The 18,519-nt window shown below is 38.8% G+C and overlaps 1 protein-coding gene across 1 annotated transcript; it reads right to left on the bottom strand.

Annotated features, from left to right (window-relative positions):
• Window positions 1-10,363: 10,363 nt before the first annotated feature.
• On the bottom strand, window positions 10,364-17,534 carry loxl5b (lysyl oxidase-like 5b). The gene is made up of 7 exons (XM_026148801.1): window positions 16,464-17,534; window positions 15,479-15,587; window positions 14,895-15,032; window positions 14,538-14,694; window positions 11,752-11,847; window positions 11,529-11,644; window positions 10,364-10,691 (listed from the first exon to the last, which is right to left on the bottom strand). The coding sequence occupies exons 1-7, from the start codon at window positions 17,386-17,388 to the stop codon at window positions 10,685-10,687; spliced, it is 1,548 nt and encodes a 515-aa protein (XP_026004586.1). The 5' UTR covers window positions 17,389-17,534; the 3' UTR covers window positions 10,364-10,684.
• Between the last annotated feature and the right edge of the window lie 985 nt (window positions 17,535-18,519).

Below are 18,519 nucleotides of genomic sequence, written 5' to 3'. Positions count from 1 at the left end.
CATCCTTGCTTTATCACCTATTTAGGGGATAAATCATGTCTTAAAAAGTAAACTAAGTAACTAAGTAACGAACTACTTTTGAAAATAAGTAATCAGTAAAGTAATGGGATTACTTTTTTGGGGGAAAAAGTAATCCCATTTTTCAAGTAAGTTGACCAACACTGGTGACAATCGTGACGATAATTTATAATCAAGTGACACAGGCCAACAACCATCTGACAACCACCTGTTGCTAGGGACTGGTTGGCAAAAGCCTCTGAGTGATTGTTTCGGTTACTGGCAGATTGCCATGGTTGTCTGTAAAAATCCTGTTACGACCCAGACTCATGAAAGCCATGACCTGCTGTTGATTGCCTGGCATGGGAGGATTGTCAGCTAATGCAGGTAAGTGTCTTACAGCCTATAAAGCGGGCCCAGATGAACTGTTCAGTTCCTCTCTTGTACTCATCCTGACATCAACCCATTAGTGATCTTTGTGCCTTAGATTGTGTTTTCTAAATTATTTTATATTTAAGTAACCAATTTGTGTGGACTCTTTCCTTGTTACATAATTTGAGCCAGTTCGTGATAATTCTTGCTAACTACCAACACCCTTTGAAACATGTTCACTCCAGTGCTGAGGAACAACTTTAACTTTTATTTTCTTTGGTTTGCGTCACACTTTTTCAAGTAGTGTTACCACTCAGCTCGTTTTTAGTGAGCATTTGCAGACAAACTGCAGGCAAATACAGCAACATGTTAAAAAGTGTGCAGCTAGTCTGCATTTCTAATTTCCATCGCACTTCTTCAAATGTACACAGTACAGGAAGTTAGCGAATATTTACAGAGAAACATGAAGAACTCTAAGCTTTTTGGTGTAGCACCTTCTTCACAAATAACCACTGTTGCTGAGTACACGTTTCTCAAGCAACCAGTGGTTGGACAGCTCTGAGCAATGTGTGCATGATGTTGTGTTAAAAACCTTAGTAATGACATGCTACCTGGTGGCTAGCTACAGAGCTACGGTTAGGCTAATATAAAAAATGAGCACAGTGAAGATCTAGTATGAGGGTTAAATTGTTCGTAACCAAAGTTTATGTTCAGTGCCTGAACTGCCTGAGACAAACATCATGTGGAAGGAAGAAGATGCTGAAAAGAGACCAAACTTCAGACAGGAGAGCGTCTGAGATGATCCATGCTCAGGTCTAGGTTAGTTATTAATATGTTGCTGCATGGTTTGGATTACTTGCTATGAAAAAAATCCGATCCTAATCCTATTGCCAAGTGATTCTTTCCTGAAGAGTTTAAATATATTTGGTGTGAGCCCATGGGCTGTAGTGTACACTGGGAGTTTTGAAAAACCTAGCTCGAAGATATTCTGCACATGAATTGAGAAACCAAAAATGGCTGCTGATTATTTCTGGGGGGGGGGGGGGGCTATTTATCTTAAATAGCACATGACAGACTTTAAAAAGACACAGCTTCAATCAAAGCAGCAAATGCCTGGTACTGGAAACAGGGTTTTTTTACACCATCGCTTCCATGCGAAAATTCAGAGACGGCATAAATATGTTTGTAGCTACTGTGAGATCACCCAATGGTTTTGGATTTCTGCATTTTGAAGCTTAGCTTTAGCTTCAAAATGCAGCTTAGAGAAAATGTAAATCATATCAAGGAGTCGAAGTGCATTAAAGGCTAAAAGGTTCTGTATCTAAATGATTTTCTCTGGAGCATGGAGCTGAACTGCCATGTCTCAAAAAAAGGTTGGGACATTTTATTACCACCAGTGTATCCAAAAAAGTGGCCAAAGTTATACTTAATAAAATGGCCAAAGTGCACTTCACAGAGTGGCCACAGGAGTACCTAATAAGTCAATCAACGTGAAAGCATGTTGGTAATCTGGTCACAGTTTGTTTCTCAGTGATGGCTGTGTTTACTTCTCTCCATCAAATAGAGTGGGACACAGAAATACACAGAAAATCCTGTTGAAGGATCCTAGAATAGCTCCTTGCTAGACAAAGACAGCAGCTCTTAGTGAAAACATTTTTTGCCATTATGAGCACAAGGATGTGTTACTGAGGTAGTCCATACACTTTCTTTTTTAGTGTTAATAACACTAAAAATGGCACAGAAATTGCTGTTTTAAAAGTGCCTCCACTTCTGTTTTTTCTAAAGAGAGAGGAAACAAGTTAACTTTGGAGTGAATTTGAGTGAATATGGAGGAAACATTATAAGTCAGTCTATCTTTTAAAGGACATTTTGTGAAAGACCACAAAGAGAGCACCAAAATGTCTACTATTTGAAGGGCAAATGTGTAGGTGGATTAAAAATGTAGGAGTAAAAAGAGCTGAAGTAGAAAAAGGTTGTAAAATGAAAGAGCTGAAAATGTTCATTGGGCAATATCATTGCTGATGTCACCCACTCTAACTGGAAATACATTAAAAACTCATACTGAAATTGACATGAAACTTAAGCTATCATCATTTAAAACCCCCCAAAGATTTGAACTTAATACAGCTTTAAGAGTTCAAGGTATTGAGGCCATATGAATGGTGTCTTTAGCTCAAAACAGGATGAACTACTTAACTACTAAAGTCAGCTGGGTTTGAAGAAGATTTAAGGTTTGTTCAATTATTTCCATTATTTAAAAAATGCTTTAAACCCAAAATAATTAAAAAGTTGCAGAAAAAGAAAAGCAATAGCACAATTCTCTCCCTAAAATTGTCTGTCCTTACATGGGGGACATCACATTTAAACTTTTCTGTGCCTTATACTTCTGCTCTATGAGATGCTTCATACTTTGTTAAACAATAGCTCGGGTCTCTTGAGGTTAAGAGATTAACCTTAATTAACCTTAATTTTAAAATGTAATCTAACATTGTAAAGGCTGATCCATGAAATAATTCAGCGTTTTTGAACACTGAGTTTTTACTGAACCTTATGTCAAATAAAAAAAGAAGAAATTAAATATTCACAAGTTATGATTCGCATCATATTTGTTATGTCCAGATATTTTCATTGATTGCTTAAAAATAATTTGTGCAATTTATTTCGTTTTTTGGGGAGAAAAAGTACACTGAAGGCTCAAAAACTCATGTATCAAACATGATACACGTGGCGTTGCAGGGTTAACAGGAAAAAGCAGCACCTCCTTCCTGTTCAGAAACATGAAGACATTTGTTTTTCTTTAGAAAAGTTATTAGTTTCTATCTCTTGACACATTCACGGTCCACTAACTGAGTCAGCACTTTGAACTGTAAGCCATTTATTCATCATTGCATGATTTAGTCCTCTAGATTCAATAATATGCTGAAGGAGTGAATACTAACTCTTTCCAGACTGTAACTGTTGGAATATTTTCTTAATGAAGATACAGGATCACCCTGCTTTCTCAAAGGGCTGGGCAAGAAAGTAAAAGCTTATTTTGTTTTCAGCTGTTATTCTTGACTGAAATATAACTTGTAAGCCAAATATGTTAGGACAAGGAAACTACCATCAATCCTCTGGGCACTCATTTTAGTCTGTAAGGCTGGATGTTAGTTAATGTCTGCAGAACCTGAAGCCCAGTGGACTTTGACAAAGGCCACGTCTCAGCCTGCTGTCCAAGTCTTGGCCTTTCTGCACATCCTGTCTATGAATCTTGTCAGACCAAAAGTGCACTGGCTGAGCTGTTGGCTGTGCCGCTGTTGTAAATACTGGAGTGAGTTTGGAATGTCAGACACAGATTCAAACCAAGAACAACACCGTCTGCAAGTATTGCCACCTCCAGTTTGTCTAGTCCTACCAAAAATAATACATGAGTAGGATGCAGTTAATGCCAGAGGTGCTCAGTGCTTGGCTGATGGAGTATTGTTTCCTGGTCTGTTTAGGTTCTGGATGGAAAAATACAGCATGATGAACAACTGCAGTGTTTATCTCAGAGGCAGCTACAACAGCTAGGTGCTAATGGGTCTAACCAGCCCCCCGAAACACAGAGCCAAAGGGGGAAAGAGCAGAGCAGGGCTCAAATAAAGACAAGAAATGCAAGAAAACAAGAAATATAGTGAGATGAAAATGCACACAGATCAGATTTGGGCTAACAAGATACATTATCAGTGTATCAGAGTTTTTTTTAATTCAATTTAATTCAGAATCAGAATCAGAATCAATCAAGCTTTATTTGTCACAAGCAGGTTGCCCTGCAGTGAAAATGGGACCCCCCCCCCCCCCGACCTTACACACATAACACAGACATCACATGGGGTTAATTCATTTTTCATTTTTATTTTGTTTTTTTTTTTTTAAATGAGACGAGGCTAAATAATTTACATTCACAACATAATGGCAAATATTAGCATTAAACATAGTATTTTATTTTAATTTTGCCTTCTTGTCAATATATATATCAGTGTATGCACATTCAAAAAGCACTTTTTAGGCACTGCTAAAAATCATCATCTTAAATTCTTTCTATAGCTTGATGACCATAATCACAAGTTCAGCAGTTACAGCAAAGGTCAGTAAAAGTATACAAATGACAAATGTAAGTCTGATGAATTAAAAATTAAGGTCTTTATAATCCTTTTACTGCTGTACAGCTACTCCTTTTCCAGTGATTGTGCTTTTTTGGGTGGCGTGTATCACGTTAGGACATTAGGAATTACTCGGGCTGTGCATGTCTGTCTTCCATTGGACACAAAATCTCCTGCAAAAATGAAGAGTGAGTTTCTGATGATTCTGCTTTGTGTGGTAGCTCTTGGTATGTTTCCCAGAAAGTTGAAATGGCAGACCTAGCAAAAAAAAAAAAAAAAAAAAAAAAAAAGAAGCTTTAAAAAGTATTTGAACTAGGCCAAGAAGGAGACAAAGGGAAAAAAAGATAAACCTGAAAGTTGGTGGCTCACTGTTGCCACCTCCTACTGATGAAATCATAGGAAAGATTTGAAAACATTTATGGAAATAAATTTTTGCAAAGCTTTAATTCTGATGTCTACAAAGTCTGCAGGTGTCATACGTTGTTAGGTAATGTTGAAAACACTGACTGTATATGAAAGATGGATATAGTTTCTGGATCTGAAAAGTTTTTAATGACCAGCAGGGGGCTACTTCTCTGGTTGTATAGAAGTCTTTGGAATAGAAACCTTTCAAATCATTTATGACCTTACTAATACTTTCCTGGCAGCTTTATGATCTTAGTCACTAATTTCAATCTCACTGATTGGTTTATTGACTGACAGCATGATGTTAGTTTTCTAAATTATGGCCTATATCGAAGTCCAAAGGGAGAAAAATGCAGGGTTTGGTTTAGCATGGGTCTACCTTGAATCAAAGCTGCACTGCAACCATCATGTTCAGTTTCAAAACTCCAAGACCCCGATGGACTCAGCTTGAGGCTTTTTATTAGAGCACCTAAGCAAGGACTGGGTGAAGTCTGTGGCTACATCCATCTTTTATATACAGTCCATTGTTCAAACAGGGTTACTTATGAATGATACGTTGTCATTATACGTGAGCTTATATACGTTAATTTCCATCGTATACCCTTTCTTGTTTCTCATACTAGAAACCAGAACTAAAAAAACATTTTCAGAGTTTAGCAGAGCAGCATGAAAGCAGGGTGTTTTTTTTCCGTCAGAAGCCAAACATACCAGGAATTCATTTTCTAAAAATCCCTCTCAGCTCAAAATCAAAACACTGTTTTGTCATTTCATTCATCATTGGGAGATTCCTTTTGGTAAATGAATTTGCACTAAACAGATTGCTTCAGAGAAAAATTAATACAAGTGTTTGAAGTAAGAGATGAAGAGCTTATAGACGGTGCAGTGGATCAACAATCAGAGAACAGCAAATCCTTTGAGCCATCCCACCAAATACCACCCAAGTCAAAGTACCACCCAGCTTGAAAGAGAAACAGAATTCATCATCAGTTTGACTCCGCTGTGTTTTGTCTCCGAGCTCTGTGTAGTTTTCATTGGCCAAATTTACTACAGTGTGTCTGCTGGTTGTGTAACCGTCCCACCCCCAAGGAAGTAAGAGGAAGTAGCCCAGTGCGTCTACCCTGCACACCCTTGCTGGTCTTCAGCTGACCTCAGCTCTGTTCTCGATCTCGGCAGGATGACAGAGCTGCTGAGGAATTTCTCTGCCCTGTGCCTAAACCAACCTGCCAGGATGCTCTCTTTAGGCTCAGCACGTTCCTCAGTTACGTCCCTGCCGACTCTCACATGGCCCCGCTTTGTTGAAATATGACCTTCAAATACCAAACCCTGCCCTTAGTAACGTCTCCAAACACTGTCCACCTACGTGCAGATGCATCCGGAAAATGTCTCTCCTTGCCACAGCAGGCTGCAGGCACATGGCAGACCGGTCCCTTCCACACCTAACCTACCTGTACGCTTGATTATATTTGCTGAGCCTGAATGAAAAGTAGTGCCAAACTCCTTTTTTTTCTTTTCTTTTTTTCCTTTGGCTTCGTCAGGCTTGTGTAAGCCTAACTCAAGACTCTGTCCAGATGTTGGTGTGAAGCTACACAGCTGAGCAAACAGCCACTGTCTTCTCTGCAGCATGACATGATTAAAATGACATGCTGGGCCAAAAAGACCAGCTGAAATCTGACAGAGTTAAAGGTTAACATCTTAACTTCAGAGATGGTAAAGTTAGCCTGACCTACAAATGGGCAAAACTCAAATGTTAACTTCAGTGGTGAAATATGAAGATAAATACATACATTTGTTTACTTTAATGATAGTGTAGACTTTAACCTCATAAATCTTCCATGCTGATTATACGTCAGTTAATGTATAACAGTGTCACATATTAAACAGTGTAGACAGTTTTTTGATATCACAGGTTAACCTTTTATCATAAACCCTTAAAACAAAAATGACCCTTTCAAACATTAGTGTATTCATTAGTCAATTTTAAATATAATAAAATACTACTAGTGAAATAATTTAGTAATAATAGTAGAAAATGTGTTCAAAGGCAGAGATACTTTCATCTTGTTTGTGGATTTTTGCTTTTCCCCACCTCAGATTTCACAGTGATTTTGACATTATGTTTTTAGCAAAATACCTTGTGAAATATTAAGAAGATGAAATCTGGGTTAAGATGATTCTAATGTGTTTTTTATCCAACACCTCTAGCAACTCAGTTTCATGTCAGTTATCAGTTCAAGTGTTATCATCTATCATCCTTGACATTTCCAGTTGTAGCACAAGTTAGATGGCCTTTTTGTTATAAAAATACAGACATTACTTTAAAAAATACAATTTAAAATACATTCACTTTTAATGCAGTGCTATCACCAACACTAAAATTATGCTGTGGTAAAGAATATGCCTGAATAAATGAACAATGTAAATCAGATTGTGAGACTTTGAACCCCTGCACTTAATACAACCATGGCCACGGACTCTTAGTCTTCATTTATTTTTGTCTGTGAGCATGCTGAGACTTTTAAATCTCTGCTGCAGATATCCTCTGCTGAAATAGTCACAGTCTGTAAATATTGTCTCCAAAATGCCTGGACAGACTGAAATGGAGTCGACTTAATAGGAGCAGGGGGGATTTTTTCCAGACAGTTTCAATAACATAGACAATCTATTCTGGCAGGGAAGCACCTTGGCAACTTCCAAACCATTTCAATTGTGTCTAATCTCCCCGGTTCGCTTCTTTTTTAAGCCGAGGCTGAGCTCTGTTCCGTTGCAAATACCCAACATCTGTGCATTTAACGGCGCATACATTGTCTGGGGCCTGTTTTCCAGTGCATCACTCAAAACCACTTCATAATGTACAAAACCTGCACGAGTAAGTAAAAACATCTTTGAATCAGACAAACCATCATCCACTCAAAGCGAACGTGATTGGAGCAGGTTTGCTTTTTTTTTCTTCCGTCACTCATTGCTGTTTGAAACCGTCTACTGCTTGCTGCAAAAACACGGTTGCCTTTAGAAAAAAAAAAATTTTTCAGCAACACGCTGGACATCCTCTCTGGCGTGATGTGTCAATCCTCCCACTCAGACAAAATATCCCAGAGCTATTAAAAACACCTCATCCCGGACAAGCCCCCGCGCATGTGAGTCAAACCAAAATGTGGTGAATTCTGAGCCAAGAAGGATTTTACAACCCTTTTTTAAAATATGCATCGAAGAAGAGAATTGGAAAAGGCCTCCATTCATCATGCTCTGACTGTGTTTTAGTAGATATGGCAAGGATGCAGAAGATCTTGTGTCTTCACAGAGCGTCTGCCTGCAGGCCTGTTTGTCTCTGAGGCCGCACACTGAGGATAGAAACTGCTTTAATCCTGCAGTGTGCTTATGAGTTATCTCAGATCTTACATCACAGCTGTTGTCCAACTGTGATGTAAGATCTGAAACTGTCAAAAGTATAATTTATACTACTTTTCATATAGTAAATCAACAGACAATCTTGAAAAAAATCCAAACATATTTTGGCATTTTCTAACATGAAACTTTGATTTGTAATGTAATGCATCAACACATCAGACTATATTTTCAACACTGTTTTATCATGTGAACATTTCCATTCACTCAGTTATACACTAACACACACTTGTAGAAACATACTCATAACATACATCCTTGACAATTTAACATAAAACGAGTATTTGCAGTTTTCTAATATGTCCAAGTTAAAGGATGAGCTGGATGTGGTTGTTTGTTTCCTGTTGTCAACAGATCCCCTGAAAAGATTAAAATGAAGGATTTCTACTAGGCCTTGTCTGTGTTTATTCAAAACCTGATGCATGTTATTCATCTGCTCCCAAGAGCTCCACTGAAAAATATTCTGAGTCACACTCTTTAACCGGCTGACTTATTTCTTCTTTTATCATCAACATGGATGCTGTGGTTTATTTTTACTGGAGTCTTCATTCACTATCCGGCTGCCATAAATACTGCTGTTTGAGTAGTGTTCGCTTACTTAGTGTGCTGCAGTTTTAGAAAATTATGTTTTTTTTAAAGCCACATATATTATACATATGCAGTGTGATCCTATAGAAGGCCAGGATCACACTACACAATAGTCACCCAGTAAGAGCTCAGTCCTGGGACTAAAAATGGGCTGCTTTGACCCATGGGGTGTTTTGTAGTGACCTATTGGAGAATACAACTTCTCTTTGTCTTTGTAAAACCTTCCACCATGTGTTGTGGATCTTCTTCTCAGTTTTGGTTTAGATGTTTTTCCATGAGAATTGTTGACAGTAGCGACGATCTAGAATATCTTTTATGTAAAAACCTCTTAACATCCACCAGATTGGATGGTGATCTGTTTGGGGTTATGTTTAGGATGTCTCTGAGCCACAGGCTAATAAGCAGGTTTCAGATTCTATCAGTAACCTTTAAGATGTGGTTTCATACATGTGTTCGGACCTTCTATTATAACTAATGTAGCTCCTGTATTATAAGAGGAGCTAACCTTTTTCTTATTTTTTCTTATATACAAGGTATGGTCAAAAAGCTCCAGGAACACTATCATAAAATAACAAAACAAACAAACACAAAAACATACCTGATTTAATTTCAAATTGAAGACCGACTTCCTTGGTGGTACTTGCTGGTAATTAGAATTGGACCTCCAGCTATGACCCAGCAGTTTTCAGTTGAAGCGTCCTAAGTTTCCAAGCCCGATGGCGACACTTCAGGTCAGGAGTGTGACGAGGAGTTTTTGGAGGGGGTTTGGAGGGTGTTCCATGAATTCACCCGTCATGACCAGACTATCAACATGGAGTTCTACAGTAACATCCTAAGTTGTCTACAGGACAACGACAGACGTTATAAAACATCACTACTTTGCCTGTTGGCTCTGAAGCGTCAACCTTAGTGTTTTGGTTGCCATGGTTTTTCAAGCCTGATTTGTAGAGCATTTGATGATATCTGATGTACAGTTTTACAGTGGTTGATATTCATATGATCAAAGTTTCAAATAATAATGTCACTGTATGTGGAAGTACTGTACTCCCTGTGATCCACAAGATCAGGCATCAGACTGCTCTAAATGCGTGGTCAGCTTTTTTCCCCTAATATGGTCACGCCTAATATATCAGGCTCTGGGTGTGAGCAGACCAACCCGATCCAACGTGATGTTTAAGGAAGGGCAGCCAATCACTGCTGAAATCCAGGGGACCTTGTTTTGAACTGGTAATCACACAAAACTCCTCTAGTAGAGAGGAAGAACAAATTATGGAGCTGACAATGAGCAACATTAAACCTTATCCCTAAAAGAGTTTCCCCAAAAGAGTGGATGTTATAAGGTTAAATAAAACTCTAGATGTTAATAATGTGCACATAATAGTAACAAAAATCAGAAAAAAACATTAACAACGACATCAAATGACAAACAATACACACATTTCAAGCGAGTAAGTAGCACTTAAAGGAAGAAACGTGTCTACGAACAGTACTTGTATTTGTTAAGAAAAACAAACCAAAACATAATTTGTAACCAATCGTAGCACATTTCTAGAAATACACAATCAAGTAATTCTGATGACATCACTAGTTCCATATACAAAGTTTGTGTAAACTAATTTTGCATTTATTCTGAATAAATGCAACCCCAAGACTTGCAGGAATGCAGGAATGCAGCTCACCATTACAATACAACATTTTACCAACTGCATAAACCTTTTTTCACTGATGTCGTTGAGCCTGTGCAGTACAGACGGGGTCTTACTGCCAAACTTCTGCATGTTTCCAGAAAAATTTATATTTCAACCCCTGAAAACAGATAAAGAGAAAATCATTAAGCATTAGGAATTAGAATAAAATATATTTGATACAGCTTTGATGCAACAACCTGATAGTTTTCACTAAAACATTTCTGGGAAATGTCCCAGATTTTTGGAACCACTAATTTAAACTAATTTGGATAACATATATAAAGAGACATCTCGTGTTGACTAAATCTGAAATATTTACCAAATGAATCATTCATTCCAGTTCAATAAAGGGAATGTGGTGTTTAAAATGTCCAGAGTACAAAAACACAGCCTACAGTCACATGAAAAGGAAAGTGTTTGCAGTACGAGTGCAGTCCTGTGAAAACCTAAGATACAAACCTAAGATGTGCTTTCATCTTTTTTTCTTTTTGGTTTCTTCTTCTTCTTCTTTGTTTAAGAAAGAAGAGACTTTCTCCTGTTAGCCCTTCCAAATAAACCATGTTCAATCTTTTTTCAAAGTGGTGTTGTGAACTTTAATCTTTTAAATGCTGTGTGGCCTGTAGAGTCGGAGATGCAGCCGTCTGTTTTTTTGCTGTTTCTCTGAGAATTGCAGTCTGACCTTGAATTTGCTGAGATGTCAACTCCTAGGAAGATTGTGGCACTGGGTTAACACAGACCAACAAACTGACAAAGCTTCTGCTTGCTCACACTTGCTGTTGATCAGTTAATCAAATCTATTCGATTAGCAGCACTTTAGCTGCTACTTACCTTCCTAATTCTTATGAAAACAGGGTGGACTTGGTTTTTCACAGGACTGCACTGAGCCCTCTAAAAAGCATTGTTTTTCACTCGAATCTATGCTACGATCATGCTCAGAGAAACCCTCTTATAATACCTCGTTATTCGACAGTTGCGTGTCTGAACATAAACGCCTGTGTAAGTAATATCACATCTCACTACGTTGTTGTTGAAGTCTGACTCCAGGATGTGGAAATTGGGATTGACTGTAACCTGACAAAAAAAATACATAAATCATGAATAAATTCTGTAGCAGGAGGTTATAAACATTTATTTCTGTGTTGTGAAATACACATACAGAGAACGAACATGTGACACACCTTCAAGATGTAGTTTCCTGGAGGCACATCAGTGATGTCAATCCACTGACAGTCGATGTTGGCAGCGTAGATGTCATGGCAACCTGGGCTCAGACCCTACAAAACACAGTCACCTCAGTGAGGTTTTATAACTTGAACAGGCACACGCATATCTGTCATAAGAAAGCATTAACCTTAAACATTATATAGAGTCAGAATCACAGAGCTCACGCAAAAGATACGATAAATATTCCTGTGGCAACAGGATGTTTAGTTTTATTGGAATAAATGTTCTAGTTAGAAAAACATTTCTCTGAAGTGGATTTGGAGGATTTGCAAAAGACAAAAAACACAAAAGCATCTTTATTTCTAATGTGATAAACTAAACAGAAGGATCAGAAGTCTGCTGAATAGCTTATGAACTTTTTTCCATTGTTACATATTTTTCTTTTTTTCTGTGTGTGTTATTTTATTACTCAGCCTCTCATTTCAAATACCTCCTCCCGTTTCTCCTGTTTGATTGCGTGCTCCGCCCTAATGCGTCCCACTGCCTCTAACTGTCTTCCCTGTGTATTTAAGCTGCATGTCTTCCCTTTTTTCCCTTCCAGACTGTCTTAGTGTGCAATTTGCTTTCCAACATGCTCTTAATGAGCGCTGCCTTGTGTTTTCTACCCAGTTCTGTTTCCTGGTATCTGGTTTAGTCTACTCCTCGTGCTTTTGTCTGTCTGGATTCATCACCTGCACATCAGACTCACTTTTACCTCAATAAAGACTCGTATTTTCTCCTAAAGCTCTTCATAAAAGTATCTGGGCCTTCAGAATAATGCAAATGAACACTTGCAGTTGTTTTCCTATTGAACTACTTTAAAAAGTCCTACCCATTCTTACTTTTCTTGTTTAGCTCTTATTTGCTATTTAAAGTGGGTCTCCAGTGATTTTACAGCTCAAGTATATTTACTCATCATGGTGAGTGGCTGTGAACACAGCTGTTTAATGTCGTCTGTGGCTGTGAAGGAGCTTTGTGAAATAAATGGCGAGAAGCCTGCGAGCCAGTTCAGTCAACTCAAGCAGCATTGCTTCAGACACACGTGACATGTCTCACTTTCCTCACATCACCCTCCCAATTTGGTGGTTTGTTTAAGCTTCATAATTTGCAATCTCTGTCCTGCACTGCTGCTCCTTCCACTTCCTTAAAATCTGCCTGTGCATATTTAAGTATCAGTAGTGTCCCGGAAGTGTGTAAGTGCTGTGCACAGCTTTACAGATCCACATTGTCAGGGGGCAGGGTCAAAACTCTGTAGAGGAACCGGTGAGCTACTTTACATGTTTTTGCTGTTGGGCCTGATGCAGTCATAGTATACAAAAAATGTGTCTGTACCGGAGTTACTGTAGTTTTTTAATTTGTTTTTTATTTTTATTTCGATTTGATATGGGTTTTTTTTTTTCAGTTTCTTTACAGAGTGAGTTTTCATATTTCATTTTAGTTAGTAAAATTTTAGTTTTAGTTTAGTTTTTATTAATTTCAGTCATAGTTCTAGTTTTGTTTTTTAATTTTCATTGCATGGAGAGAGGCAATATTTAGGAAAATCAATGCAATACAAATACTGACTCATAGTCTTGTAGACATTCAGAGCTTCAGTAAATGCCCATCAATGCCTCTTCAGGCATTAATCAAAGTAACAGATACTAAAACTAATGATGTTTTCTCTACATTTACATATTTTATTGCAGTTAGTTTTCCAAGTTCGCAAAATCATTTCAGTCTGCTATTTTTTTTTCCAAAAGTCTAGTTTTTATCTATTATTTTATTTTATTTATTTATATTTATCCATGATGGGTTTTTTTCTTGTTTCTCCTTCAGTTTATTTAGCCAGTCAGCTTTCTACGGTTAGCGACATCATCTTCGGGCTGCAAGCCGTTGGTTTTCTGGAGGACTTCGCATAAATGTGTCTGTGTAGTCTCTGTGCTGGCTGAATTGTGTGAAGTTAGAGCTTTGGATGGATGTTTCACAGATACGTGAAGCCATAATTCCTGCATTACTCATCACTTTCAGGCTTTTACATGTAACAGATTTGCAGGGAGAGTATATTTTTCTGCTGCTGTAATAAATCATTTTACACCCGGCTTGTCTGATTGAGCTGATCTCACCATGAACTTGAAGACCTCAAATATACCAGAATCCTGGAGAGTCCAATGCAAAAAATACTGCTTGAGTTTGGCACAAAGGTGGTGATAGTTGATATATAGCAAGTCTCTACTGCTGTTTTAGTCTTTACTTTACAGGGTAGTTCAGAGAGCAGAGAGTGGGGGAACAACACCCAGGAAATAGCCTGAAGCAAATTAGACTTCAGCCTCCATGCTTCACCTGAGGTGCATAGGTCAGCGATAGCAGTAGCTTTACATTTAAATTTAAGTGCATGTAAAAGTATCTCCGTCACAAATCTCTTTTTACCAGATCGGGAATGATGCATCTCATCTCAACTTTAAACCTTCACTTCACAAAGATCTTAAGACTTTGCATGTCTACTGTTGACCTATCCCACAAAGTTATGGAGGGTTCTTCCTGTTAAAAAAGACTTTATCTCCACACTGCCCTCAAATGAAGTTGGGCTATGAAATCTTGCGAGAACTGTTGTAAATCCGTAAGCATTCCGACTCAGAAAACAAATAGGTGGATGAATGTTTTAAATAAAATTAAACCTAACTGAACTGAGCGTCTTCTTTCTTTATCTTTTTCCTCAGCTCTCCTGTAAAACAGATATCAATCTGTGCGGCGTTATATCACATAACATATGATGGTGTGCTACCTGCGTATGAGCTGTACAGGCGTAGCGTCGCCTGAATCCAGGATCACAGTTCGTGTCCTCCAGACAGAAACTGGCCTTGTGTCCCTCTGCCACTTTACGTCCTGTGATAACATCCAGCAGATCGTAGTTGCTGAAGGCGTCCATGCTGTGGTAGTGTCTGTGGGTGCAAAACAGATGGAAAAGAATCAATAGCGGATATTTTGTTATGGCTCAGGAATGTCTAAAAAACCCGCAATTTTATTGTCTTATGTGAATTTTGAGGGTTTGGTGTTCTTCCTAGTTTGTCATATCTGAATGGCTAATCCCTTTTTAAAAATTTTTTTTTAAGAAAAAGGATTTAGGAGTCATCAAACTCACTGGTGACAGCTGTGCCAGTCCCACTGATATCTGGGCTTGAAAGGGAGGAAGTCAGCGGTGCCTTGGTTCTTCACTTTCTGTGGAAACCGCAGGAGGACTCTGAAGTTGATGTCTCGCACAGTGGGTCCATAAGCCGATCTTGGATGAATCACAGGAGAAAAAAGCGTAAGCTGCATTGGAAAAGTGCTACTGGCTGAGCTCCCAGGTCTAGTTTTCTTAAAAGTAACAGAGCGCAAAGGGTTTGTTCCATTGTGCTTAATGCTTTTGGGAAAACCAAACCAGAACATTTATGTCTTGGCAGGACATGATGTTGGACAGTCATGTTGGACAATCATTGCTACGTAATAAGATCAAATGCTTTTGTAACTCGCTTAACAAAACAGTTATCCCAGCATGCTTAACAGCTTACACTGGCATAATTGAATGCAACCCTAAAACAACTAAAAGTTGTTCTTAAGCACGTAAAAGGGATCCCCACTGAGAAAAAACAAAACAAAGGACATAAGTATGCGTGTCTGCCTCAGTGTCTACGTGCTGCTCTGTTCATACTGAAGAAGTGAATCACTTCTGGCACCTCAGATTACCTGGCCAGACAGTTCTCCTCAGCTGCACAGCGAAGCGCGTACATCTGCATGCGCTGGACATAGGTACCTGCTTGGATGGCATATGGGTCTGGCACAAGGTCTGGCAGTCCTGTTGGGAGGAGATTAAATGGACAGTCCAAGTTTTTTTTTTTCCTCCTGACATCTTAATGTTCCCAACTTATTCAGGCTGAGAATAATCCACAGAAATAGACACCCTGGAAATGTAAGCTGCTTTGTGTTTGTTGGCATAATTTAACATGTTTCACATTCCTTACAGCTCCAAAAGCCAAATAAGACTTTTTTTTCTCTCGCTCCTTGGCTTTTTGTTTAAGGTGAGACATAAAGTTATGAAAATTGTCCTTAAATAATCAAACAAGCAGATGATTTTAAATATAACAGTGTTTTTGTGTGTCCATAGAACCGTTACATGAATGTAAAGCCAGTAATATTCATGCCAAATAATGGATAACAAGCTGTTTTAAAGTAGTGGCCAAATTAACACTAAAACAGGTTTTGCTTGCTGGAATTATATTATTTTAAAATATTGATCACAGACACAGTTTCTTAATCCACTCTTAATTTTAATAATTTACATTGCAAATCTATCCATTTGGCTAACTATATGAAATATAAAATTTGAAGAACAGCTAACAAATATCAGGGATGTCAAACTCGTTTTACATCGTGGACGTTCATGTGAAGTGGGCCTGATCAGTGAAACGAAATGATTAAGGTGTAAAGGCTCTGTCTTGTTATCATAAATTTAGAATATAAAGTTTTCATTAATTCACAGAAAATGTACTTTTATGTAGTATGAATGGATCAATAGCAAAAACTGTAAAACTTAATAAATTACTTTTAAAAGTTCAAAATCTGAACTATCCTTTACACCGTCCCGTGGGCCAGACAGAGGCCTTATGTCTGACACCCCTGATCTACATAATCTGACTTCTCTAATATTATATAAATGGAACACTTGACCTACCGTTTTGGAAATATCCTGTGCCGTACCCTGTGCCAGGCGGACGGAGGGTGCGGGCCGCTGACCTCCCTCTGGTCGGATACATGTTGTAGAAAACAGAATTCCTGTGGTTTTTAAGCGGGTTTCGAGGGTCGTCATTGACCATGTCCTCTCCATTGCTGTTTTCCTCAGTAAGTGCAGGAAATACAGCCGGTGCCTCAGACTCATTTTCCAGACCTGACGGGTTTGCTGAGATGGAGCGATCAGTCTGAGCAGGTTGCCTGGAGACGGGCGTCACCTCCGGCCCCGCGCGTAACTGTTGGTTTTGCGCACCAGGTCCGGATTCACCTATTCTAGTATGTAGTGCGGTATTATCCACAGTGACAGAACCTCCATTACCGCCAGAAAAATCTGTTGAACTCCCCGGTGAAGAGGCGTTCGTGGTTCTGGTGAATTCACCATTAAAATGGCGTGCGCCTGGATGTCTTACAACTGCTGCTGTAGGGCGTTCAAGTCGCTGTCTGAACCCTGACGCATGACGATTCACGGGCGCATACGGTCTAACATCGTGTCCAGGTGTGAGAAGTCCCGACTGTGCACTGTTATCAGTCCTGAACTGTCTGGATTCATTTGGTCCGGTTCTCACAAGCGTCATTCTTCTGCGCGCTCCAGACATCTGGGTCCCGGTACCATCCCTCCGACTGCTCACGTAAACCCTCGACTGGCTGGTGGACCGATACGGAGCCTGGTACTCCAGCCCAGTGCTCATTAAACTGTAAACCTGCCCGTTGTTCTCCCATTGAATCCGGTGCCGCCAGGGGCCAACCGTGCGCTGCTGCCCAAAGCTGAGGGGGAGTAGTCCTTGGAAAATATATAAAAATAAAAGTGATCGTTTAGCCATGGCAATTAAACTTAATAAATTAAAGCCTACGTGTAAGTTAGCAAACATCACGTAAGTTTGCGGGCACAGACGTTGAAGCTTCGTGGAGAATGGATTAAAATCGGCAGTGCTCTTCCAGTTTCAGCTCTGACACAAAACAACATAGCACTTCTCAGGAGGACTGAGAGATGGAGAGGAGAGGAGGGCTGAATCCTTTTTCCCCGGCTCGTTTGTCGAATTCAGTCCTGTTACTTTCACTAAGTCAAGCTTCTAAAGAATTTAACCCATTCCTTGCTGTGGTTACGTGCGGTTAGACAAGTACGTTTGCTGAGTAAATTTCACGCAAGGGTGTAAACTTAACTCAGCCAAATGCATCACCTCGAGCTGGTAAAGCTCAGGGAACACTAAAGAACACAAAAGTATGTGTGTTTAAGTAATATTTTTTGTTGAGCAGAACTTTTTTATTTCAATATCACTCCTTGTTATTTGACACGTTGATCACGGCTAAAATGCGAAAAAGCTAAAGATATCTTTATATGGAGTTAAAAAATCACGCACGACCAGTTTATCAAGCTAAAAACCCCACAAACGAACAAAAAAAACAACAACAAAACAACGATAACAGTTGACCGTTTCAAATGAAACATGAAGACATGCAACAATCTGGAAAAACTTTACATTGCGTAAATAGTCTTATTGACCACAAGGTGGCACTTTGCATCTGTATCAGACCATCCCAGTTTGCAGTGCCCTAACAGCTATCACGGAGGGAGCCCGTTCCCATAAAATATGTCCATCTTTTCTTTTGTCATTTATGACTATAACTCTTTTTTAAGGCTAGCTGCACAGGTTTTAAACACGCTTCTGTTTGTTATGCTCAAAGGTGTTTCTTTGGGGATTTCTTTTCAAAGCCTATGGTCAGTGCCTTCATTGTTCAGCTATACCTTTTTTTTAAAAATCAATATATTACCAAATAAATAATACAAGCAAGCTATTATGTTTAATCTGATTCCAGATTTAAATCCTACATAATATAAATATATTTTGCATCTTTTCTGTTTTATTACAGATAATATGATCTGTCTTTACAAATTTTTAACCCACTCTTTAAAAACAAAATACAGTTCATTTGCCCTTATCTGGAGCAGAACAGTATCATGTATATTTAGCTGAAACTGCACCACATGGTATTTGAAAGTG

Source organism: Astatotilapia calliptera, chromosome 18 (genome assembly GCF_900246225.1).
Source record: "Astatotilapia calliptera chromosome 18, fAstCal1.2, whole genome shotgun sequence".
Taxonomy (NCBI): Eukaryota; Metazoa; Chordata; class Actinopteri; order Cichliformes; family Cichlidae; genus Astatotilapia; species Astatotilapia calliptera.
The sequence above is the reverse complement of the archived record's forward strand: the minus strand, read 5'-3'. Positions and strand labels throughout refer to the sequence as shown.